General features: G+C 45.7%; 1 protein-coding gene across 4 annotated transcripts in view; it reads left to right on the top strand.

The window, feature by feature from the left end:
• Positions 1-241: 241 nt before the first annotated feature.
• The window catches only part of KCTD15 (potassium channel tetramerization domain containing 15), a 45,877-nt gene continuing 20,093 nt past the window's right edge, over positions 242-26,025 (top strand). Inside the window, exons 1-3 of one of the 4 annotated variants that reach the window (XM_035543538.2) lie at positions 242-769; positions 1,998-2,082; positions 6,252-6,427. In XM_035543538.2, the coding sequence (XP_035399431.1) occupies positions 2,071-2,082; positions 6,252-6,427 (188 nt within the window). In that variant the 5' untranslated portion in view covers positions 242-769; positions 1,998-2,070. Of the gene's footprint in view, positions 770-1,105; positions 1,388-1,584; positions 1,604-1,997; positions 2,083-6,251; positions 6,428-26,025 lie in introns of those variants that run through there. The other 3 variants (XM_035543536.2, XM_035543539.2, XM_035543540.2) reach the window with 3 other exon arrangements.

Genomic DNA, 26,025 nt, shown 5'->3' with positions numbered 1-26,025 from the left:
GACGGCGGCCCGAGCCCGAGCCTCCCCGGCCCCGGACCGTTATCCCCGGGCAGCGCCGGGCCGGCTGCGCGGGATTTGCGCGGAGCTCCGCGGTCCCCCCCCTTCCCCCCCCCAAAGCCCCGAGGGGCTCCGCGGGCGGCGGCGGCGCCGAGGGGCTCGGGTTGGGGCTCCCGCCGCCTTCCCGGCCCCATTCCGTTGTCAAGGGGTTGTGTTTGATTCTATTGGGGGGGTCGGGGGGAAATAAATGTGGGGACCTTCACCAAAAGGAGGGGAAAATATCCAATTTTCATCGCAAAATTAGCTAGGGCGAGAGCAAAGGGCTGAGCTAATTGTAGCCTAATCCTCTGCCCTGCAGGCGTTTGCAAAGCCCTGAGCAAGAATTCGCTTTTTTTCCTCCTCTTCTCCCTTCCCTCTGTTATTTAGAGACGGGATTATTGCCTTTCTTCTCATAACAGCCTCGGCAGTTTCATTTAAAGGCTTTTTCCCCCCCTCACACACACACACACACATCCGCGCACAGACAAAATAAATAGAAAGAAGCAGCAAAAAAAAAAAAACAAAAAAAAAACGGAGAGGGGGAGAGCGAGCGAGGAGAGAGCAGCTTTAAAAATCACAATAATCACAGCAGGATCCGAGCGGCAAAGACAGTAATAAAAGCAAAAAAAAAAAAAAAAAAGAAAAAAAAAGAAAAAGCCAACCTAAACCCAGCCACACACAAACCCAAGCGAGCCCAAAAAGCCGAGGGGGGGCTCCCAGATCTCCGCTCAAGGTAAGCAACGCGGCGGCCGCTCCCGCGGTGCCCGGGCCGGGCCGGGGCGCGCCGTGCGTTCCTGCGCTGCGCATCGCGCTGCACCGCGCCTCTCCTCCTCTCCCTCTTCTCCCCCCCCCCCTTTTTTTTTTTTTTTGGGAAACTGCCTCTTCTCCCAACTAACTCGGCTCCCGAGGAGCAGCGAGCGGAGGGGCGTTTTTTTTTTCTTTTTTTTTTTTTTTTAAAGCTACAGGAGCCGTTCGCGAGCCTTCCCGCTTCGCTAGCGCTGCGTGGCCGTGTGTCCGTGCGTGTATGTTTTGTTTTGCTCCGCTCCGACATGGGCACCGCCGGCGGAGCCCCGCGGCCCGGGCTGCCCGCGCTGCCGCCCCCCCGGCCGCGGCTCTGAAGCCGGCCCGGCCCCGGCGCGGCGGCGGAGGCGGCGCGGTTCGCTCCGCGCCCTCGCACGGTACGGGGGGGGGGGGGGGACAGCGCTGCGCGGGGCTTGCGCGGGGTTTGCGCGGGGGCGGCGGCTGGGCACAAAGGGAAGGCGGGCGACAATGGGGAGTGCTGCGCCTGGGAGCCGCGGGCGGGCTGTGAATGAAACTCTGGCGCCAGTGAGAGTGGAAGGCTCGGGCTGGGGTAGACTTCAAACCACTCTAGGCTATAGTTTGCATCGGGGCTGCTGCATGCGATGTGGCACACTTCTGCGAAATGAATGCGTTAGCCGGGCTAATGCTCGCCACCATTGGCTGCGCAGGGCTTGCACAGGAGCGGGGATTCGTGTTTTTTTTTTTTTTTTTTTTTTTTCTCCTCGCGTTCATCTAAGACATCTCCTTTCTTGTTATGTGGGAATAAGTAAAGGACGCCATGTTGTGCTTTTTTTATTTTTTTTTTGGGGGGGGGGGATTTCCCCTTCGGGCACGGGGTGCCCGCGGCAGGCAGAGGCGCAAGTCCCGCGGGCGGGCGCGGTGCTGGCCGCAGGTCTCCGCGGGGCCGGGGGGGGGGGGGGGGGGGGCAGGGGACGCAGCGGAAAGCCTCGTCTTCTTCTCCCCCTTCTATTTTTTCCTTTCGGTGAGGAGACCTCCAGAGGGAGCCCCCCTCTCCTCTGCCCCCCCGGAAAAGTTTTGGGCACGACCCGCTGTGTCACGGTGCCGGCGCGGAGGTGTGTGCGCGAATGTTTGCGGACTTTGAATCGCCGAGCCCCGGCGGGCGGAGGCGGCCAGTAACCCCATCCCTTCTTTGTCTTTAGGCTCGCTCCTCGCCGTAAACAATTGTCTCCGAGGGGCTCTGGAGGCAGACCCGAGCGGTCGCCGTGCGTGTTTATGGAGACAAAGGTAATCGCCCGCTCTGCGCCCCGGCCTCTCCGCCGGAGCCGGTCCCCGGCTCCGCGCCCGCTCCCGCAGCCCCGGGGCGGCCTCGGGCTCTGTCCCGGCGAGATCGGGGCTGCGGGGAGGGCGGGGAGAGCCCCCCCGGCCCCCTGCTCCCCGTCTCGGTCCTGGGGGCCTCGCAGCCCCGGCGGCCGGTGGGAGCCAGCCGGCTGCGGCAGCGCCTTCAACCTGCAGCCCTCGGCTGGCGTCGCGAACGCACACGAAGGAATTAAACTGCCCGAGTGAATAACAGCATTAGTTTCAATTAATTTTTATCCTGGCAACAATAAACTTTAGCAACAAAGCGCCTTTACATCCTTAATTAGCCTTGCTTCCCATCTGTAGTCTTTTAAGTGCCTGCTCCTTGATTTAACTTTGTCCCTCCTTCGGAGCTGCCTCCTTTTTCATTCCTTCCCCTTTTTTCTTGTTATCCCTTCCAGACTGCTGCTTGCTTCTCTCTTGCAACCTTTCACCTCCCTTGTCCCTATCTGTCTGCTCTGCTCTCTGCAGTTTATTTCTACTGTATTTTCCCAACATCAACAGCAGTATTGGTTACCATGGCCCCAAGCTATGTGCAGAGGTGGGAAAGCTTCATCCGCCCAAAAGTTCTTACACTTTTGAAGTCTTTCTTTTAGTAGGATCTGAAATGTATCATCTAGAGTGTGTATTAAATGAACAGTATTCCTGAAGGCTTTAGAGCAAGAAAGGCAACACCCTGGAAAATTCTGCAGTCTTTCAGCATTCTCTGCCCTAGGGTTATAGCCCTGGGCACGGAGCTGAATGGAGCTCTTACAACTGCCTTCTGTTTACCTTTTATGGTTAAAATAACAGCTTAGCAAAGAAGCAACTTCATGGAGAAACGATTCAGTGAAATCATCTCAAGCTGTAGCAGCATAGCTAGTTTAATCACCCCTAGAGAGCTGAACAACTGTGAGCACAATGGGACACAAAATCATTTTGTGTGTAAATGAGCATGGCATTGTGATTATTTCACTTTGCATGGGCAAATAGTTTTTACAAGCAGTACTTATGCAGTTAGCTTAGAAAGGCAGAAAAAGATAAGCTGGCTCTGAAAGATCTTGGTGTGTAATGTTTGAAAAACTAAATATTCAGATAATTTGGGAATCAGGCTCTATTGATTTTGCCTTCAGCAGGTTCCTGTGTTACTTATTAGAGCGGGGTTATTGCCTGTGCCACTAGTTGGGATGCTGTATCCTGTTGTAGGCAACTAAAGAGCAGGGATTATTTTACATGGTTTAATAAATGAAGTTTGTTAGTGTTTCTGCAATATTTACCCTTAAGGTTTTAATTTTCACATCAGTATTAGAAAATATGTGCATAAAGACTTTCACTGGATAAATACATTTAGGATTTCGCTTTGTGCATAAAATAAGTGCATTACTCGGTGTGATGAATTTTATCTGCGTTTTACATTAAGAAGAGGAAGGAGTCATTAGTAGGGTTATGGCACCTTAAGAAATACGGGATGTTTATTTTGTTGGAGCACTACGAGTCTTTTCAATGTCCTTAATGCAGTGTTCAACAATTATGGCCCTTGATAATTTGCTCCTACAAAATGACTGAGCTCCACAACTTTAATAAACACGGCGGGCTCCTTTTTTTTAATACCAATCCTCTCCAAGAAGGGGAAAAGCCCATCTTTTAATTCCCCTTCTCCTCCCCTCCCCCCAAAAGCCAGTAGCATCCTCAGTAAGTATGAAAAGCCATAAAAGTTTGAGAACTATTTTAGCTTTCCAGTGATTTTCTATAATTAAGTGTTTTTTCAACACATGCTCTAGCTGAGAGATGCCAAAAGCAGAGGATTGTTCAAAAGGTCCCTCCAGTGAATAGTATAAATTAAATATCTACTGTGTGAGTATGGCCTCACTGAGAATCTCAGACTCTTTACAGATCAAGGAATTTACTGGTATACTAACATTAAACAAAATCCTAAGATAGCAGCAGTGTTTAAATATGCACAAATAGATTCAGATCACTTGATCTTTAGCTATCTCTGCATATTTTAAAACTGAAGTCTGTATTTCAAGACAAATGGTTAAATACAAGACTCGTTTACAGAGGACTGGAAGCCCTTTGATTTCATTTGGAAATTGTAACAAGGGGTGCAGATGAGTCCTAATTAGGCACTTGTTTTGTGAAACTGCGTGAGATGTCTTTCTAAGGCAGCTCTGTACCGCGCGAGGTCTGTACCTTTATCATTAGTGATAATAGTTAGGGTCTGAACAAAGACAGGGTTGACATTCAGCCTGTGTCTCCTGACCCTTTCATTTAAGTGAAGGAGCAGACAATGAACATGAGTTTGCAGTGCTCTTTGGTAAGAGGAAAAAAAAGTCTTTGTGTTGGCAGACAGATGAGGCACCCACAGATTAGTAAACACACCGCTAAAATACTGCAGGTACTTGCATACTAAGTTGTTTTTAGAAGTTAGTTCTCCTATTTATGCTGTACGATGCACTTAGTACAGCTTGCCCACAACAGGCTCTTGTGGGAAACGAGCAAGGAACATCTTCAGTCTTGAAAGGATTCAATCACTTTCCTTGAAGGTGGTGCTGTAGTAAAAATGTTAATGCCCAATTTCACATCGACTGACACACAAGTCCTAGGACAGAGTTGGTATTTGCTTCGCGTTCAGTGCAGATGTCCATTCTGCCTCCGAAGAGAAAAGGATGTGGATTCACAATGGGGTGATGTATTGCTGCGCTGTAGATTCAGGAAATCCTTAGGAGCTAAACTAGATGAAATGCAGTAAATGGGGATGTTGTGATGACTTTATGAAGCTGTCCAGATGTGCTAAGATTTTTCAGTTCCTTTCTGTATAGCTCAGATTTTTATTTTTGCTTTACAAAGAATGTTGCTAATTGTACGCTCGTTGAGTGGCGTAGCCAGGCACCTTGTGCAAAATACTTACTGCTAAGAGAAAGGCGAGACCACCTTCAGATTTTTAAGAAACATTGTCAAAGTAACGTGGGAGAAACGGGAATTCACTTTGTAATGCTGTATGTAAAGTGCTTGTCAGATATAAGGAAGAGTCTGGATGTTTGGTAGCATGCTTGCAAAACAAAATACCAAGAAAATTAGATTATATTCAGAAATGTCTTCAGCTATAATGCTTTGCATATGTTGCTTTACCCGTAAGTGGGAGAATGGATGGACATTTTCATGAACTTTTACAGAAGGTTTTTTGCTCTTTGTCATGTATGCTATCTATACTGATTTAACTGAAATTAGCTTTGAGACACACGTTTCATGCAGAATAAGCTGTGCTTTTCCTCCTGAAGAGAACTAAGGAATTTTCTTTTGCTTTGGTAGTCCTTTTCATTTTTAAAACATTTAAGTATTTTTTGCTTAGTACATCAGCTGAAGATTTTGGACTCGATTCAGTAATTTCACTCGTTTTCACATGTTTTTAGTGCAGTAAGCATTAGGTGGATTGTTGAATTTGTAATTTCATGTGCCAGACTGTGTAGTAATTTCTAACATTTCTTGTCATGAAAACACAGGTCAGTTTATATATCTTTCTGTTTTCACTGCTTCCAGGTATTAATTGCATTCAGTTTGAAAGCTTATTAGTTCTTTATACCTAATATTAAGGCTTAACTAAAAATTATCCATTTATTTTGCAATTATTGAAAATAAAACACAAAATTGATCTTAGTTTGATGTGAAATTTACTACATGTATAAACTAAATGCCTTAGGTACTGAGGAAGTCACTAATTTAGAGGTGTCTCGTTACTGAGACAAACTTGCAAAAACCCCTGAATCCCAATTCACAAATTGGTTATTCGTTTGTCAGGGGATATTTCACATCTAACACATAAGCCTGCGACCTTTAATTAGAATTTTGCAGTTTGTTTTATGCCCCTTGAGGCTGACACCTTGAAAAATTTTTTTCTTGATTTCTTATTGCTAATAAGCATCTTTCTCTTCCCCTCTGGTACTTTGAAGAAAATGATGCAAATACACTTAATTACAGTGGTGGCAATAATTTGTTAGCTGAATATGTGATCAGGCAGATGCAAAAATGATCTGATTAGATCTGTGATCACACTGGAAATAAAGGCAACACACTGCTACATTTAAGAGAAACTGTTCTTTTTTGTCCTCCGTTTCCAGGAGGGAAGAAGCATGTCCCGTCTGTCTCTAACACGGTCCCCAGTTTCTCCTCTGGCTGCTCAAGGAATTCCTCTCCCCGCTCAACTCACCAAGTCGAACGCTCCTGTGCACATCGATGTAGGAGGACACATGTACACCAGCAGCCTGGCTACCCTGACGAAGTACCCGGACTCCAGGTAAGACCTCTGTGTTTTCAGGCTCTCTGCCTCTTTCTGTTCATCGCATGGAAATAGGCATGTACCTGTGTGGAATATTGCAGTGTGAAATACGATTTATTATATATTCACCACTTATGAATAATTCAGTTTCCGATTTATACATTAACTTCACTGGGGTTGTATAGAAAAAAACGCCTGTACAATTTATGTATTATTTAGAGAGCCTATTCATTTTCTCTTTCAACGTCTTCAGCAATGTAGCGCTACCTGTGAAGCACCTGTTGGTGTGCCTGTCCTGGATTATTTCCAATTATACCCAGTGACTTCTTTCTTTCAGATGTAGAAAAAAATCTTTTTTATTTTCCTTCTTTTGGGAGAACAGAACAGCTCGGTTACACTGGGACTGATGGATGCTTCTGTCGGCCAGCAGAAATCCTAAACTCAGGCGTAGCTCGGTGCCTCTGTGGCAGCAGGCATGTCCCGTGGGAAGTGGCCAGTGTACCTGCTCTGTGTGCTTGTAGCCACAGATTAGATGGAGTTTGCATGGTTAAGGGCAGCTGATTAGTGCTGAACGTGTTAATGGTGTGCCTGGCAAGAGGGATTCGATTCTGGCCAACATTATTGCAGAGAGGACTGCAGATATGTCAAATTATGAACAGAGGTGGCATTAAAATATTGGTATTTACGAGACAGTCTCTTTATTACTTGCACAGGTCCCAGTCTCGTGGGGTACTGGGCACTATGACAGATGGGGCATGCTGGGCAGCATCAGGCCTGCAGTGGTGATATGGAAGGGATCACTGTTTTCAGGGTTGAAACATTTTAATTGGAATAGTGCGTTAAGACACACCTGATTTTGATTTACAGTTATGATCAATAAAGAGATTCAGCTTTTTGTCATTCAGGCTGTTCATTCTTCAGAAGGCTAAGAGCCTTGTATGCAACCATGAGAAGCTGTAGGTAAATGTGCAGTATCAGGGTGCCTGTCAGACTGGTTAAAGCAGGCACTATGGACTCAAAAGCAAACCAGAGTTCAGGCCAGCAGATTTAAGTATTGGAGGTTTTGCTACCTTCATGGCCAGTATTTCCACAAAGGGACAGATTTTTATTTTTTTTTGGTATAGACAACCAGTATAAAGATATAGATTTATTTGAAGATTTCTCCTTTAAAAGAACTGGGGTTTTTTTTTGGCACAGATTTGGCAGGTTCCCAAGGAATAAGTGACATTTATGGAGACACCTTGAAATGCCTCTGATGTCATAAAGCATACAGCTGTGATCTCATGCCAAGGAGACGTAGCTGCTAACATTGTCTATGGAAAAGAAACAATTATTAAAATACCTATATTTTATGGTTAGGCCAAAACAATATAATTTTTCAGGACAGATTCCATTTAATGATGTTTGTGTGGTACTTCTTTGATCATAGAGCAGAAATCTGTTCAGGGGGAGAGATTTATAACAGAGAAGCAGACAAAGGCTTCATAGTATAAAAAATACAGAGAAGATTCAGCAGTTGTGATGGAACAGCACATCTGTTTCCAGAGTTTAAAATATCACTGCTGACACTATTTTTAAAATATGCCCATATCAGACTTGCTTAATAAAAACTTCAGTTATGTAAGTTTTAGGAGAATATACGTAAATTCATAGATTTTATTCAGAGAGAACAGGGTACTGGTTTAAAACCTTTTTTTTTCCCTTTTTGCTAAATACCGAAAGTGTATTCCCTCAGGTTTTGTGCTTTTATTTAAGCTAAAAGTACAAAACTGACCAGATCTTATGTGCTGCCAGATGTTTTGTTGTGTACTGTATGATGTTTGTATTGCAGTGTTACCTCATAAGGCTTGAATGCTTTTTCACCTGCTCAAACTTCAGTTCTTACTGGAGGAAGAGCTTACAGTACTAGACCTGTAAATCAGAAAGATTAACTAGTAACCAGATACATTTCTATAGCAAAAGATAAACCCTCGCCAGCAACAATAGGACGTTATTGCTACATACGTTATGGATGGAGGGTACAATTGAAGTTTAGAAGCAAACCTTACTTGTTTTGTTTTTTTTTTCTCCTTCTTCATTTGGCTTTCTGCAGCGGTGCATGGTAGACTTGGTCAGTTACCCCCCTGTGAGCCTGGCTGCTCTCATTCCCAGTTAGAGCAGAGCAGAAGTTGCAGCTGTTTCAGTGGGGATGACAGGAGCTCCTGATGGCACCTCACTGCCCTGGTGTGCTGCTTCCATGAAGTGCAGGCTGTCTTTGCAGTGGTTAGGATGACAGAGGCGACCGGGTCTCTTGCAGATGCGGGAGGAAGGAGATAGCTGTTCTGGGTGAGACATCTGGAAGTAATGCCAGAGCGCTATTAGCGTATGCTCGCAGACGACATGCATGGCCACATATAGAGGCATGGCCATACTCATCCACATGCAGAGCTTCCTGGATTATTTTGGACAGCATATTAAACTCCTGGTTTGAGCACGAGCTTGTAAACTTCAGATCTAAGAAATTAAACAAATCTGTAGCTTCTGTTTCAGCAGAAGATGTAAGCATATGCTGAAATGCTTTGCTAAATCTTAGCTCGTGTCACATAAAATACAATTTGCACTCACTAAAAGTGAAAGCTGTGGGAATAATCTTCCTGCTTATTTGTGTTACAATCTCTATTTCCTTCTCTGTGCTCTGAAATCCCAAACAGTCTTTTAGCTTGTAATATATAAAATGCATGTATGTTTAAGGACACGTACAGATTATGAGCACATGTATAAATAAAATCAGGGTATGTATACACAGATGTCACACGCTAAAGGGAAACAGAAAAATAATCATTAAATCATGTTTATCCTTCAGTAGTATTTAAAGGAGGCCCAATCCTGTTAGGTCCTGAATAAGCTCAGTTCACGTTGACTTCAGTGGGAGGGAAGAGCTCTTAGCAGCTTGCCAGATCAGGCCCAGCAGGAGCAAGTATAGGTATGACCAGTTCCTGCCTATACCTGCTCTCCAGTCACCCCTCTGGTATGACATAAATTACACCTGACAGCAGGCAGCGTGATACATTTCTTATTGTAATTTGTTAGGATTGACTGTGCTCAGCCCACTTGCTTGCTTTGCTTGACTGTTCCCAAGTTATGTGGTTGGCTCTAATTCATGGAAACAAAGGACCTGATTCTGGGAATCTTACTCACGTGAGGGAGTAGCTGGCGATGTGAAGTCGGAGGCCAAATTTTGCATTTCAGTGATCCCAGAGTTGTTTCGGCGCAACTTTGTCAAAGTCTTTGATGTTGTTTGTGCTGGTGCAGCTGCTGGGAGAAGAGAATTTGTCCACTGATTAAATTTGCATAAGTAAAGGGTGCCAGATTAGGCATTAAAGGTGGTAGACACCCTCTTTCCAGTAAATTTTTATGGGGCTACATAAAATCTCTAAAGAAGAGAACACTCGAGCAGCACACAACTGGTGTGACAAAGAAAGAGGGTTAAACAGCCACTGTCAAAGATGGTTTCTAAACTGGTCATGCTCACTCATTACTCTTACAGTTGGCTTTTTGAATGAAACACCATATAAATAAGCAAGTTGGCCTTTGAGAGGGTGAAAGGCAAGGAAAACAAGAAACAAAAGAAATTGTGATCAGTGACAGCATAATGATGGTAGTGACAAAAATGATCTCGGAAGTGTACTATTAATCCCTCTTCCTACAGCTAGTTGTGGCTGCTATCCTTGCATACCTGAAATTGCCATTAAAGTTAACAAGCTTTTCTGGGGTACAGTAAAGCTGGCATCTTCTTACGTGGATTTGAGGCTTACTTTCAATAGTTTATTTTCAGTAAGTTCTTCCATCAAAACTGCCAACTCTGGTAGTTGTGAGCTACAGGTGTGCAAAGAAAAAAAAACTGTTGAATACTCATACCATCAGTATCTTATTTCTAAAGTAGCTAGCTAAGCAGACAAATTACTCATCTTTGAGAGCATTTCCTCTAGAAATTCCATTCATGTTTTCACCCACAGGACCTCTAAAGCAGCCCCTTCACACATTGACACTTGAATATGGATTTATGTGACAGACTGTAAAGGCTGCAAAGGCTCTAGAACATCTATAAAGTGAGTTGCAAATTGTGTTTATCCAAGGGAGTGAGACTCAGTTCATAAAAAAAAAAAAAAAGGGCACAAAAAAACCCACCACAAGTCCAAGCTCTTAATGTGCAGAGAGGAGTACCCAAAGATGCTGCCAGATGATCCAGCCTTACTCCCACTGAGTTCAGTGACACACTTCTCATTGACTTTAAGTGGAAAAGAATTAAAAGTTCCAAATCCCCTTATACCACAGCAAGCCTACGTTTTGCCATTTCACTGACAATTTTGATACAATTTTGAATTTCTGTTAGAAAGCAGAACAAGATCTTTTTCATTAGAAGCTTGTCCTTTTTACTGCCCTGTGTAATGTTTGTCTCAGAGAATTGCTGTGAGCTCTTTGCGAGTTGTTCAGCTATAAAAGGTAAATATATTTACCTTACATTCTTGGTCAATTAGTATTTGTTGTATAAGCCTCTATTAAAGATAAGCATGTTCTTTTCTTCAAAACATAGTTGTAAAAGGTCACGCTTCCAGCAGCGTTAGCCATGTGACAGAGGCGAGCAGGGATAACTGGAATTGAAGCAGGGGCTTCCCAGTGGGAGCTTCTCACTAGTGGTGGGCAGCACAAGGTGGTCGGGACCTGTTTGCTGTCAGCCCTTCTGTGCCTGGCTAACCTACAGCACCCACCTTTCCTTGATACTTCTGGCCATTTTCTTGCCTCTTTAGGAGAGAACTTCTTAGTTCTGTGGCCCAAAGCAGGCAGTCAGTGCTAACAGCGCACACTCTGACCGCAGCTCTTGGGGCACCCTGGCTTCATCACTCACTCCTCTGGAGGCTCTGTCCTGCAAAGAAAACCAGCACAGGCTTTTTTTAACTGTTTCGGAAACCAGTGACATGACCATAGCTGTTATGAGGCATAGTAGAGTTTTTCAGGCATATCCCTGCCTCATTTTCCTCTGAACCCGTGAACATTTTGGGGGATTTACAAGGGAGTCCCCTAAAGCATGTGTCTTCTCTGACTTTTTCTTGTCAAAGCAAACTGTCATTCTTGTATAAAACCACACTTGGGCAACCTCTCCTACCTAGCTCATCCTTCTGAGTGTAGCTGCACTGTAAATGTCTGCGTTTTTTAAATCCCCCTACCTTTTTCTCCAACACCTCGATCTCTCTGGATGGGGGAGCTCAGCACTAACACCTCAGATCTTTTCCTTCTCCCTCCTTCCCTGCAGCCACACCAGGCTGGCTTGACTTCCAGGGAAATGCGCTCCTCCCTGCCAGGCCAGGACTGCTGACGCCCTACAGCCAGAGAGAGTGGCTTTATAAGCTCAAACACCTCCGTTACTGAGATCTGCAAGACAGATTTTCCACTTTGTCCGTTATGCTAAGGACTCCCTACTAGGTTCTGCTCTTCTCGAGAGGGAGCAGGGAAATTCTTAATTCAAATGTGTTCAGGGTATGTAATTCTCCAGACTTAGCATACATAAGAGCATCTCACATTTTTTGCTCATATAGGATCAGCCCAGTGCCCGTTACCACAACTAATTTTCTAATTTTCCATCACATCTGTGGATTCTTGATGTTATTACAAGGAAACAATGCCAATTAGCAAATTCTGTCACCACATACTGGCAGGTGGATGTAAATCAGTTCTTAAACGAGCCCTGTACCTTGGACAGGAAGGTAAGACCAAATTTGTTCATAGCTAGAGACTGATGGTGCCCACAATGTGACTGATAAACCACAGTACATGTGAGGGCAGGGTCGCAGTTGGAGCAGAACTGATGCCAGCTCTCCTGGGCCAGCACACCCTCCTTCACCCTGTATCATCGTTAGCATTGATGCTAACTTAGGTGTTTCCAAAAGCCCTCAGTGCCAATTCCATGCCATGCTGACCACAGCTTACCCACCTGGCACGTGTATGGCCTGTGGTCCCTCTTCAGAACTCACCCCATGCAGACCTGCTTAGTGCTGCTCTTTGAGTGCCACAAAGGACATGGGCACGCTGCACCCTTGTTAAGCACCGCTCTTCCCACGGAGGTCGGTCGGTTGTGGGGTGACACCAGGCTCCGGAAGAACCATGCTAAGAAGCGCTGTGAATTACCCAAAAGGCAAAGAATCTCTGAGTCGGCGCCTGCAGCCCACATTCAGGCAAAGCTCTACAAAACGCACCTGCATGTGAGCTGCAGCACAAAGCTCATTAATTTTAATGGATATTGTGAACTTAAAGCATACACAGACTTTAAAGGAAAACACCTGAAGAGGTAGGAGCAAGTGTTCTTCCTGCGTGCTACAGATGCTCAGAGCTGCAGAGCCTGGGTGCAGGCACACCAGTGTTGCAGAGGGGCGAGCCTGGCAGGGGCTCCCCTGGCTCTGCTGCTTTGCAAGGTGCTCAGGGGTGTGCTGCAGAAGGGAGCAAGGGAAGGAGCAGAAATCCAGAGGTTTGGGTTACGCGTAGAGCCTTTTCTGAGTTACTGTAGGAATTTTCATGGAGATTAAAATCGTTTTCTGTTTAATTTCATCCACCTGCAATTTAGAGATAAATCTTGGGAGTTTTTCTTACTTGGCTGTTGATGGGGCAAATCTCGGTTTCCAAGGGAATTTTGACCAGCAGAACACTTAATGAAGAAATTCCTTAAAAAGGGCCTTTCCATTTCCCATCCTCCCTCTCCCCACAGTCTGCATCTAAGCCTGTGGGTGCTGTGCTTACCTGAGTGGGAGCTGTATCAAGAAAAGAGCTCCCATTCCCAGACTCTGAATTGAATACTGTAAAATGAACCATTCGCACAGTGAAGCGTTGCTGTTTTGTAAGGGTGCTGCAGGGCTGCAGTCACCCAAGTCCATGCAGTGCTCAGTAAGCTCTGGGGTCGGGAGGGGGGAGTTACAGGCAGGCAGGAGATGCTGCCAGGAGCCACCCAGGGCAGCTCCTGGGCAGCACGCGGGGCAGAGCATGGTGGGTGGAGGTGAGAAGCCGTTCCCTCCTCAAAGCTGGGCTGGCTGGAGCCTCTACAGCAGCAGTTACACCAGTGCCAGGTCTGGGAGCACCAGGGCATCCATCACCTGTCCCAAAGGAGGGGAGCGTGATGTGGCCTGCGTGGGAAGAAAACAGAGATGTAATTACAGCTGGGAACAATGGTTTTAGATACCCTGTCTCTACCTTTCACTAGAGTGAAAAAATCTTGGATTCAGGGTCTGCCTTGAGAAATTGGGCAAAGCCCGTGGAAGTACACCCAAACCAGGTTTCCCCGTGCTCCCCAAGGTTGAGTGGCTTTGGTGGCAAAGGAGAACAAGCCCCGTAACGTAACCCTTCACTCCAGTGACTGCAAGAGATGGGAGGGAAGGAATTTGTATGGAAGCTGATTCTTCAGACCTGTGTGTGTCCATCTCTCCAGGATCTCTAACTAACTGGCATGTAGGGAGCCACAACAGAACTGAGCTGTCTGCTGTGATAAAGGTGTTTACTCCTTACTGGACTTCATAAATGCTGCCTTGCCCAGCACAGCTGCTGCCCAGGGACTGCCCACAGGCTCTGGAGAGGAAAGCAGAGTTTACCCTTCGGGAGCACAAATCTTACTGTAATTGGGTGCTGAGACTGGGGCCTGTCAATGAATGAATTATTTGTATGTTTACTTGGAATATTTAATGAAACGTGCAAGGAAATATTACATAGCTAGTCTCTGATGAACGCTTTCTGAAATTATTATTTCTCTGTATATGTACATATATATTACAGCCCGGGTTGTGTGGAGGTATAGGCATCAATGGGTATTACAGCACCTAGGAAGGGGCAGACCAAGCTAATAATGGAGAGGAGAAGATATCAAATCACACTCATCTGACTTAACAAAAATAAAATGATGACTGTGTTGCTAAACCTGGCATAGGCAGCTCAAAAAAACTGAAGTTGAGGAAATTGCACATTCCTGTCTAGATATTAGCTTGTTTGGCTCAGCTGGTCAAAAGGGAAGAAGAGAGAAGAGGTGTTCCCTGCACAGTCCTTGCAGCCTGGCTGCGGCCAGAGGGATGTCATTTACAGCCTCTGAGAGAGGTTCAGGACTGCTGGACAGTGTCTCCAGTACCTTCAGTGCAACACTCAGCTGACGTTGTCTCATTTTCTGCTCTTCTCTTTGTTCTTTTGCATCGTTAACGTGACTGTCACTGAGTTGAGTTTAGCCCGTTAGTAATGCCTACCCTTCCTGTTTACAATGGTTTGAAAATTAGTCTGGTTTGTTGAAACTCACAAAGAGAGCCCAGCAGACAGGGAGACCAAGAATTCAACATTTTTTTTGTTTAACGCTCTATATTTATAGCAGTTTCTGAGGTTAGTTGGTCAAGTCCTTTGTCATTTTTTTTCATTGCTTCTTTTGCTTACCACTCACCTCTCACCTGCCAGGGCACTTCCCTGCCAGCAGCACAATTTAAGTATTTTTCAGCAGTCGTTTTCAGGGCGCTAACATGAAAAGCATCAGCATTAGCAGCATGTTTTGAGAAAATGCTCCCATAGGATGCTATGGAAGCAACCTGCTTCCTCCTTTTATGTGCTGCTAGTGGAGGCTGTTTTCCTGCTGATGAACATGGTGCAAAATACTGCACCTGTGCCCAGGTTCACAGCTGTAGCAGCTTTACAGTTAAAACAAAGGGGAATCCCCTTTATTGATTTCTTCTTTGTACGCTGTGCACTCAGCACACACATTGCATGGACAGAGTTATGTAAAGGTGCGGATTCAGTAGCTTTGTGCTGGAAATCATGTCCTGAGGTCACAGCTAACCACCATACCAGTGGAGCAGAAGAGGTGTTACCTCTTCATATTCGGTCTTTGAATACACATTGCTGGTGTATGTCTTTTGATTTATAAAGACCTTGCGATGGCAAGTAGACCTGGTCTGCTTAGGGAGATATTTCATGAACTACTTAGGAAGTTTATAAAACAGACTCCCTAGATTATGAAGCGAGGGGTGTCTGTTTTGTAAGGAACATGTTATGAAATGAATTTGTCTCTAGGCCTAACTTAATTATTTTAATGATCCCACTGGTGGTTGTTGTAGGTGTCGTACTGTGTATATATTGTGACCTACATGCTTGTGATCATTTATGAAATCTAAGATTTAAAAATACATTGGACCTTATTAATTCCTTTCCTACTTTCACTGAAGTAAATGGAGGTGGTTTGGATATTGGCACGTTGGGCCAAATGTCTCTTCCAGTAAAGTTGATGAGAGTTGTACTGTAAGCTTAAAGGAAAACAAAGGCAGTCCTATTCTTTTAGAAAACTGCCCTTATAAGAAGCCTGGCCAAAATAATCCCTGGTGTAACCCTGTTGACCTCTGTGGAATTACACCAGGGATGTATGCTGATAGGATGTGAGGAAAGGGATTACAAGACCCTGAGCATTATAGCGAGGTGCTATATACTGTTGGCTATCCCCGGTACTTGTTCTTACAGACATCTGAATGCGTAAAATCAACAGGCACGTGAGGACAAAAAGATTCCTGCCCTTATGGGTAGGTGCATGTACCTTTTATGGTCAGATAGCCTTCCCAAAGAGGTGGCTCCCCTGGCTTTGAAGGAGTTACTCCAAATTTGTACCTGTATAACTGAAATCAGAATTAATCTATTCATGGGTTAATAAATTCTTTAAGAACAAAGTGCATATTTAAATGGAAGAAACATGTAGGCATACAAACACGGGATTCCTATAGGAAAGCATAAGGGAGGCTAGATCTCTCGAGCACGCCATAGTAACACGGTGAGGAGCATACCAGGCTGTAGCTAACACGGGTTGTGCCCCAAACTGCTGCTAGCCACGTTGATTTTGCCAAGTTTCTCTGTTAGGTGAGAATAACAAATTGATAGATTTGCCTAGTCCTTGCAGCACATCAGCTTGTTCAGTTGTGCTATACTGACACTAAGTGCATAATCTGGTGACTGAAACAGGTAACTATTGTCACTGTCATCCCCGGTATAGCTCCATTGATACAAACAGGGTTACACTAGGATGGTGGCTCTACTAACATTTTTTGTAGCTGGGAGAAGCTGCAGAGCTGGAGTTAAGCTCCACAGTTATAAACTCTTATCTCCATGCTCTAACCACCAAATTACTTACTTACTCTTTCCCCTCATTTGCTGTCATTAGCATGTATTTTAATCTTTCGGTGCTTAAAAAAGAAACGATGTGTAAGCATTTTAGGAGATTTTGCATTTGTTTTTTGTTTTTACCTAATTTGCTCTCACTTGAAGCTCTGCCAGCCGGGATGGCTTTTAGGTTAGCATGTGTGCACTTCTTGCATTCCTTATTGATGCAATCACTGTGACGCCTGCCTGCCTGTCAGAGTTGGGCACCAGGACAAATAGGCTAAGCAGAGGTATTCCAGTGTTGACGTGTACTGTGTTGATTTCACTCTACTGTAGTATGGTATGGGTTCAAAGGCTGAAATTCCTGCTTTTTTATCTGCTGAGGACCACATAAAGCAATACCTGGAAGGAATCCTGCACGTGGATGCTGGGAAGCTATTATGCAGCATTTGCAGCGTTACTCTTGGTCAGACTCAGAAAGGATCAGTTGGCAAGCATTGGAAACTGAGATTTGCACCGTAAAGCTGAAACGCTGAAGGAATCCCAGTCCAAAGGGCAGGCTCCCGTTACGCCTCTGTCCTAATGGAGAGCAGATGCTACCAGTGCTGCAGGTAATCCGTTTAGATCTGGTAGAAGCTTTTGCAGCAGCAAATCTCTCTCTTAAGAAAGCAGACAATGAAAACCAGAGACTCTTTTAACATTGGTGTCATATTGCGTTGACGATGTTATGCCAGCAACTTGTACCGGTATGATTTGCATCAGAGGCTGCAGCTTTGGCATTTGGGGAACGTGGTATGCCTTCCAGGGGACCACTGCCTAAATTCTGCCATTGCAGAACTTACATATGATTTCATGGACAAACTCGGCTAGTGGAACTCCCTGGGAATCAGTAGATGACAATAGAGAGAAACTGGGCCCTCTGCTTGTGCTGGGGTTGTCTGGGAGGGAACAAGTACTGAACTTGGGCCAGAAGTACTTAATAGTGCTGTTGAATGAGAGAAAAATTCAATGACGGATTTTTAATCGTTAAAAAAAAAAAAGCATGGATTTGTAACCAGCTCCAAACATTTTGTCTTCTGTTCACATCCAGTTATATTCTGCTTGCAGATGCGAGGGTTAAAGCGGGGGCTGGCTTCTGCTTTCAATTAAGTCAAAGGATGTTTTGGCCTTGACTTCACTGGGACCAGAATCAAACCCATGACCATAGTATTGTATTTAAGAATGAATCTCTCTCAGTCACATAAAAAAGCCAGGTTCAGTTTTCAGTATCTCATCAGAATCCTACAGTTAATGGTTTCCTTATTACTTTCAAGTTTTTCCCAAGCTTAAGCCCATAGTATCCTCTGTGCAGCAGGTGTATCAATTGCTGTCCCCCTGTGGCATGCCAGTTCTCTCTCCGGAGCCCCAAGTCAGGGGCTCCCCTTTTCTTCTGGAACGTGGCTGCAGAACTGGGCTCTCGCAGCTGACATCTCAGCGTGTAGCTGCTTCTCTTTCCCTGCTCTTTTCTTGCTGCAGTAACAAAAAACCTACTGGAAGTTGCACTCTGGTTCTGCCTATCACCTGCCAACTGCTCAGGCTCACCAGCAAAAACTGTAACCCAAGTCTTCTAACTTGATGTGGATATAAGGCTTTGTTGGTTGTTTTCCCTTCAAAAACACTTTTTGAAAAAACACAAATCAAAAACACAGATTGGTCTTGACATGTTCAGTTCCTTCAAGTGAGCCAGGAAAAGTATGTTGAGTACAGCTTAATCAAATGTAAAAATAAACAGGAGCACTATGCAGTCATCATTTTAAGTGTGACAACAAAAATACGGATAGAGAGAACTGGGTGCAACTTCATCTCTCACTTGTAGAGAATTGCAGCCAGCTGTGTCCTTTGGTCTGCCTGTAACTGCCCACGGTGTCTCTGTGCCAAAGCAAGCAGTGGTGTGAGCTGTACAAGGTGTTCAGCAGTGTAATTGCAGTGGTGCTACACACTGGGACTGTGCAAAATCAGCATAGCTTATTAACTGGTGGACAAAAGGATGGGCTGCAGGAAAACCAAACAGAGGATGAATGTAAGATAGGCTGTTTTTTCCATATTATAATTCTCAGCAAGAGAAGAGCTTTACCAGTTTAGCAAATTGGCATGCCCACCAACTGCCAGTGTTGCCATACTGCCTGAGTTTCTTGTAAGCAGAAAGTTAATTTATCCATACCCACAGACACTGGCATCGTTCCCATTCGTGTCAGTGGAGAGCATCCTGATACAGCGGAGGCAGGCGTGTGCACAATGGGCAGATTTGAGTTCGTGCTTAGCTCAGGCAGTGCCGTGCTGTAGGGTCCCTGGCAGCCCGTGTCTGGTGACTTGTTCCTGCTGGTCTGGAAATAAATAAAAGAATCACAGAAAAAAGTTTCTCAGCTTTCATATCCCTGGGCTCAGAAGTGTGGGGATATGGTTTGAGCGGATGACATATTCTAGCAGTTTGCATGAGCAGTGGCTACCGAAGCGAGTGCATTAGCTGTCACCATTTACATTTTATAAAGGTGGTGCAGACCTTAAGTGTCCGCCCCCCTTGCTTCTGCTGTGGACTTAAATGTGCTGTTTTTAAGGCACCCACACACGTGAAGGATGCAGAGGGCCAGACTTGTACCCTGGAAGGTAAATGAGTTACATTTGAAAATTTTTCTGCCTTGACTGAGATCCAGTGGGAGTTCCTCTGTTGACTTCAATGAGCAAGGAGTTAGCCCATTTATATTAAAATAAAACTAGTATCTGCATGCTTGCCAACCTCCCAGCATGCACAGTTGTAGAGGGTTGATGTTAGTGGCAGCAATGTCCAGGTCTAGTCAGATTTGAAAATCTTAGTAAAAATACTGTGTTAGCTCCCACTTGAAGTTACAGTGAGGCAAGAAGGAAGAGGTCTGACATTTGCTGCAACCCTTTTTTCATCCTGTCCTTTATAGTACCATGATTTAGGGGAAGGGATGTTTAAAGGAATAGCAAGAAAAGGCTTGTATAGGCAGGAATGTTTTATTTGAATTGTGCATCTTCTCAGGTATTAACTTAATTCTGTTGAGTGCCCACAACTCCCACAGAGTTTGAACTGAAATGCAGTTCTTGCAGGATTGGGACCTTTGGGAAACTAGAGAGCATTAGGATGGTTGTTTGGGAGTTTGTTTGAAATTAAAGAATTTTTGTTCCTGCATTGGTTTTCATGGCTAAAATTAATGCAAGTTCTCTACTAAGAAACCATGAAAGGCCGAGAACTCTCACAGGGTTCAAATAAGAGCAGCAGCAACAATTGTACAATACACACAGGTTATATGTAGCAATAAAAACTTGTATTAATATTTTTAATCTTCACTAACAATTTAGTTAAAAGTTCAGTTAGAATGAATTGGAAGACAGAAGAGGAAGAGTAACCAGAACTTCATACTGGAAAAAGTGAGAGTACTAGATGTCAAGCTAACATGCTTAACTTAGTTAACGTGCTTGTTTAATTTCAGATACAAGTCCACAATTTAAAATGAATTGAATTCCCAGATACAGAGGTATTACCTACAATGTATGAGCTCCTGTGCAGTTATCTGAACTTTGGCATATTTCATTGAAAGAAAAATATTTCACTCTTACCTGTAACAAGTTTTGTGTTTTGAAGGTTCGTATTACAGTGTAATATGATTTGGTTGCTTCTGTTAAAATTGTGCAAGTCAGCCAGACTCTGCCCTTCACACTCTCCCAAGTCGTTGTTAGGACTAGGGGTGGCAGAACTGGCCCATCTTGAAGTGCAGTAATTGCAGCCACGCTGCCTGCATCGGGCTGCTCGGCAGTTACCACCGGCCACAGCCCTGGCCTCTTACCCAGTGATGGCACCGCTGTTGCTGCTTTGGTTTCGGTGGCACCAACACAATGCACATACCTGAATTAGAGGTGTCTGCCCGCGTCCCATGGAGCTTTAAGCCAAGGATTCAGGGGGCAATGAGGACAGGTTGAGCTCCAGTCGCCGCAGAGACCTCATCCAGCCCGCGCTCTGGCGTAGCCGACCCCAGCCGGGCAGCCTTCGGGTGCTGGGAAGCCAGCACGTTGCCTTCTGGCCCGGGTATGACCAACAGACTAATGCCTGGCGGAGGCTTTGGGGAACAAATGCAAATGGTACGTTTAATGGAAGGCTGGTTTTCACCTTCTCTGTTACAAAAGATTAACAGGACCAGAGGAACCGTGTCAGTGGCACGCAGGGAAGTTTTACGGGAAAATGCAAATTGTACCTGTATTTGAAAGTTACATTTTTTCTTGTTAAGCACAGCAAATGCATTTCATGACTGATGACTGAAATGAATGTGGCAGAATTATGATGTGTAGGTAGGATGAGTGCCGTTCTGTCTGTATGTGTCTCTACTTATCCAGCTTATAAATGTGGTTATACGCTGAACGGAATGAAAGAATTCGTAATACAGCAATTAACATACTAGAAACTGTTTGTTTAGTAAAGTCTTTTTATAGCTGTTAAAATAACACACTAAAATATACAAACGCTAGTTTAATAAGGCAGAATAAAATCATTAGCCTGACTTAGGGCTGGATTCTGCCACCATTACTCATGGCTAAGCAGTGCTTTACTCATGAACTGTTTACTCTACGGGAGACGGGTGGCAGAACCGGGCCCTCAGGGAACAAATACGCTGCTGATAAATTTGGGATGAGTGGCCAGTGCTGGTGAGCCTAATTCCAGCCTCCCAATGAGGTGAAGGGCTTAGGGTTAATACCGTCGTAAACCTGGTGGAAATGAAAAGCATGGAAATGAAAGCACATTGGAGCCCAAATTTCCTCAGCTGATGGTCTGTTCCCTATAACTGTGTGACTGCTACCTCCTCTTTCTCCCTGAGGACCTGACAGGATGCTCAGCCCCGCTGATGCACGACCCGGCTCTTGATGGCAAGAGAGTTCCTTAACACAGGAAAAGAGACAGGCCTCTGCACCAGGATTAGCGTTTCTTATTTCTGTCTTAACTGCTAATTTATATATTAGGCAATAGTGTCTACAAATTTAACAAAAATTGAATTTATCAAAATCTATCTATCTATATATATATATATTTCCATGAGGTTATGTATCAATTAGTCACCTGCAAAAGTGTCCTAAGTGTGGAGATAGACTGTTAGCAACAAACACAAGTGAAAGACCCACAAGATCTCAACCTTATTACCATGGATACTTTGTGGTATTTCAAAAATAACAGGCAATTTATACTTCAGTGGCTGTTATTACCTGTTGCTTCCGTGGACTTGAATTGATAGTAACAGAGAACTGAAAATATAATTGTCCTTAGCTTTGTTTTAATTACAAGATCTATTACATGCTAATTTTTAATGATAGTGTAAAAAAAAGTCTTCCAGAACTTTGTAAGAAGGATTCAGGGTGGTAGATGATAATGTTCTTTCTGGGTTATTGACTTTTAAAAATACATGTTGATACTAGCTCTGATCTATTGTAAAAATAGATATCCAAGCCTGAATATCTATTCAAGCAAAATATGAAGTATTAAATCTAGGTAACAGATCCTGCAGTTCCTTCAGGTCCTTAATAGTTAATGAGTGTAATATCCTTCAGAAGCACTGCAAAGTGAGCACATGGCTCAGAAAACTCCTATGGCATTCCAGGGCCAACATTAGAAAGCAGGCATGCAAGGTTACAGCACTTAGAGATGGATAAGCCTGTTACCTTGTGAGTTACCTCATTCATCCCTCTGCCAAGACAGGACTGTACTACTAGATACACTGGTGGTGTTAGGAATGGAGAGATGTGTGTGTGGGGGTGTTACAGGCTTTTAGTGTTTCCATTTGTTTCTCACAGATCAGTTTTGTACTTGTGTATCTGTGGTCGCTGGCTTGTGCCGTCAGGATTGAAGGGTCCAGAGCTGATCAGTGCGTGTATGGGGCTGGGCAGTGCCTGCAGGGTGCTGGTGGCTGATGCTGCCCTGGAGAAACATGGGTGCTGTCCCCGGGCTTGAAGCCTGGGACATGAAACCTGTGCCTGGCCTGGGCTTCCATGTGCTGGATCTCCCCTGCCCTTGGGGGCACCCCTCTGTGTCTGCAGGCACACGGACTGGTCCCACACCACGTGTGGCTGCGTGATGTTCATAGTTTGCAGAGCAGCAGTTTATGCCCCCAGTTTAAGACTCAGACTCTCCCCTGACACGCACTTTTTCCTGTCACTATACAAATAAAAGATATGAAAGATGCTTAAATCAAAATTCTCCCTGGCTCGAACACCCTCTGAGCCAAGCGTGTGCCTGGAGCAATCTGAGGTGGTCAAGATGTTATCTTTGATTATAATAGAAACCGTTGCAGAGCCGTAACAGCGAAGCCCGCGCGGTGTTTCTGCAGCATAACGCAGCCAGGTTGTGTGCAGAGACCCCTGCTTCAGACGGTGCCTCCCCTTAGCGTTATTTTCCCATAATCAGAAAAATTAGTGGTTGGGCAGCAGGTTGTGGAAGTGTGGTGTGGAGCTGAAGTTTTAAACGGAGGCAGATCAGAAAAACTTCTGCAGGCAGATGCAACCTTTAGCCATGTGCCTGGCTGTGCCAGGCACGGGGCAGCATGTGTCCTGGCAGACAGTTTTAGTGTCCTCCCTCCTAGCGACCGTCGGGGCAGAAGACCCAAGACACCCCTTTGGTGCTTGGCCAGGCTGTCCCTGTCCCTGTCCCTCCTGCGGCCACACCTGCCCGCTGCCCAGACAGGCTGCGTCCCTTGGAAAAGTGGCTGCGGGCGCTCTCTCCATTATGCTTTGCTCTGCTGGGAGCTTGTGCACAAACCCTTGACTGAGTCTGACACAACTCGGTTTTACAGTAAAAATAATGGGAAACGTGAAAAATGCAGCTGTAAAGATCCCTGCCAGCTCCAGGCGGTGCTGGTGTGGGTGGCACTGAGCAGTCCCAGGCCGGGGCCCTGCCTCCTGGCACCAGCCCCGCATCGCGCAGGGCTCTGCTGCCCTGCCTGCTTCTGGCTTTCCTTTCCCAGAAGCTGCTGTCCTGTGGCAGGACCAGTGACAACTGTGTAGCTGTCCAGGTAGCCATATCAGAGGCAGCGTGATATGCTCCCATCTCTTGAGCACCTCTGCTCCAGTTCACAGCATGTTTTTTCTCCTCAAAGCAGCAGCTAACAGTATCTGTCGTGCCCACCTTGAACAAATATTTAAGAGAGAAGCAGCCCTTTCTGCTCAGCAGCCGTGGCGGGACTTTTCTCGCACACCTGGGACACTGCTAGCACGTCCTATGGAGCGGTTTCAGGTTGTGCTCAAAGGTTCGGCCCCTTGGTCTGTCCCAGCCCTAAACAACCCTCTTCCTCTTCTTTGCCGCATTTCCCACTGCTACCGCCTCCTCCTCCATCTCCACAGCGGCCAGCAGCCGCGCACAGCCGGCAGACTTCGTGCACAGAGCAGAGGAGCTGCAGAGCTCCTGTCAGCCTGCTCTGCATCGGCGTGGAGCAGCAGGGACGGAGGAGGGAACCAAGCAGAGCACAGACCCACATGCTGGAGGGACTCACCAACAGGCCTTTCCCTTTTTCCTCCCGTAATTTTCCTCCCATGAAATTAGAAGAGAGCCACATTGAATGACAGTTCTCTAAAATGCATGCTCCCCGCTGAATTGACATTGGGCAGAAAAAGTGTCTACAGAATCAATTTTTAATAAATGCAAACAACTGAATTATGAATGACAAAAATATCACTGAATGGTTAAATATTAATCATGTAATTACTTAAATTAATACTTTTAGTGCAATGTTGTGATAAAGGGTTTCACTCACGCGGCGTTGCTGTGCGGGCTGGTAGGAGCACAGGCCGGGTGGCAGGGGGCTGCAGCGGGGTGCGGGAGCAGAGGCTCTGCGGGTGCTTGGCACAGTGACACCGCTGATTTTCCTCCAAGCCCCACTGTACTTGGTGCTCCTCTCAAGGCCCCTGGAACCAGATTTAGTAAGAAAGAACTTAGTTTTCTGTTCAAAAAGGGAGCTGTCAAGAAAACAGCTAAACTGGACCAGGAAGAGAAAGCAGTACCCCCCAAAAAACCCTCACCTCTCCCAAAGTGCTCCTGAACCTCCCGACACGTGATGTGCTTTGTGTGGCTCCACTGCCGCTGCTTGGCAAGAATCTTGGGAAGACAGAGTGCTCCGGAGAGCAAAAATCCCTGACTGCTCCAAGATGGAGCTGGATAAGTCTCTGGATGAGATCATGTGTGGTGAGGACTGCAGCAGGGCTGGATTCGCTGCCCTGTGTGCAGCCTCCCGTCCCATGCTCACCTTTTGACAAGCGCTGCAGGGAGCCTGAAGCCTGCACGGTCCCCACATGGAAAATGGTAGCAAGCGCTATCGGGGTGTGTGGGTAGCAGTGGTTGTCTGTAGATGCTTAAACGCAGCACACAGCTTCCTTCCCTGTCCAAAGAGCTCAGAAAAGAATTTACTGGCGCTCTTGTCCTTGTGGGTTGGCTGGCTGTGCTGTTTGTTTTTAATCTAATAAAAGGAGATCTTAATATCATAGTGAAATCGGTATAAAGCTAGAAACTTGCCCCCTGGCATTTTGGCTAAACATTATTGAAAAATGCAAAAAAAGCCTTCAGCAGAAACAACAGAAGCACAAAGAAAGTGTAGAAATAGGATCAACAGGTTGTGTTCTAGATGTTGGGAAGAGGACTGAAGAGCAGCCGGCTGGGCTGGAGGAACCAGGAGAGCTGTTGGGCGGGAGGCTGGGCGCCAGCCCCCTCCTAACACAGCTCTGCAGGGGCATGCAGTCATGGTGGCCGGGAGCTGGAGCCCTGCGAGGGTCTGGGTGGGCAGCATGCGTAGGGCAGTGGCTGGGAGTGGTTCAGGAGAAAGGCATGGCTGGGAAGAGCCTCGCACGGGGAGGACAGCGTGAAGCACAGTGAGATGTGGCCAGGAAGGCGGAGGCAGTGGGAAAGCAAGCTTTGTGACTGCTTTGCTTGAGCCTGGCTTGGTCTGCTCTCTGGAAATTAAATCTGGGAAAACAAATATTAAAAGCATTTTTAAATGAAGAAGTGAATTGTCTCTTCCAAAAGGTGGGAATACTGCAGAAGCAGTCACTGCTGAGACTCACCCATCTCTGTAGGATCTAAGTGCAGCTCTTTTTGCCTGGTCTGTGTTTTCCTCTGCCTTCCACTGCTTTACAGACAGCCCTGGAAGTACCACTCCCACATGCCATAAGCAAGCAGCAATTCCCGAAAAATGCCATTACCCGCTTTGTCTGCCAGTACCGGGCACCACAACTGCTCACAAAAGCAACCATTTTGGGGTGACCATTGCCCAGTCCGAGAGCTGCAGCCGCTCCCCACAACTCAGGAACTTGCACCGCAAGCTGGAGGGAGCCTGAGCCCTCCTGCCAGCCTGGCACCTTATGTCTGGTGGAATATCAAGTTTGCGCAGTGCAAAGCCATTCCTATCCCCTTGCACTTGCTGATGTCCCGACAGCCTGCACACATTTCCCTTCCAAACTTC

This window comes from Cygnus atratus, chromosome 12, assembly GCF_013377495.2.
Source record: "Cygnus atratus isolate AKBS03 ecotype Queensland, Australia chromosome 12, CAtr_DNAZoo_HiC_assembly, whole genome shotgun sequence".
NCBI classification, from domain to species: domain Eukaryota; kingdom Metazoa; phylum Chordata; class Aves; order Anseriformes; family Anatidae; genus Cygnus; species Cygnus atratus.
This window is presented reverse-complemented; position numbering and strand designations above follow the sequence as displayed.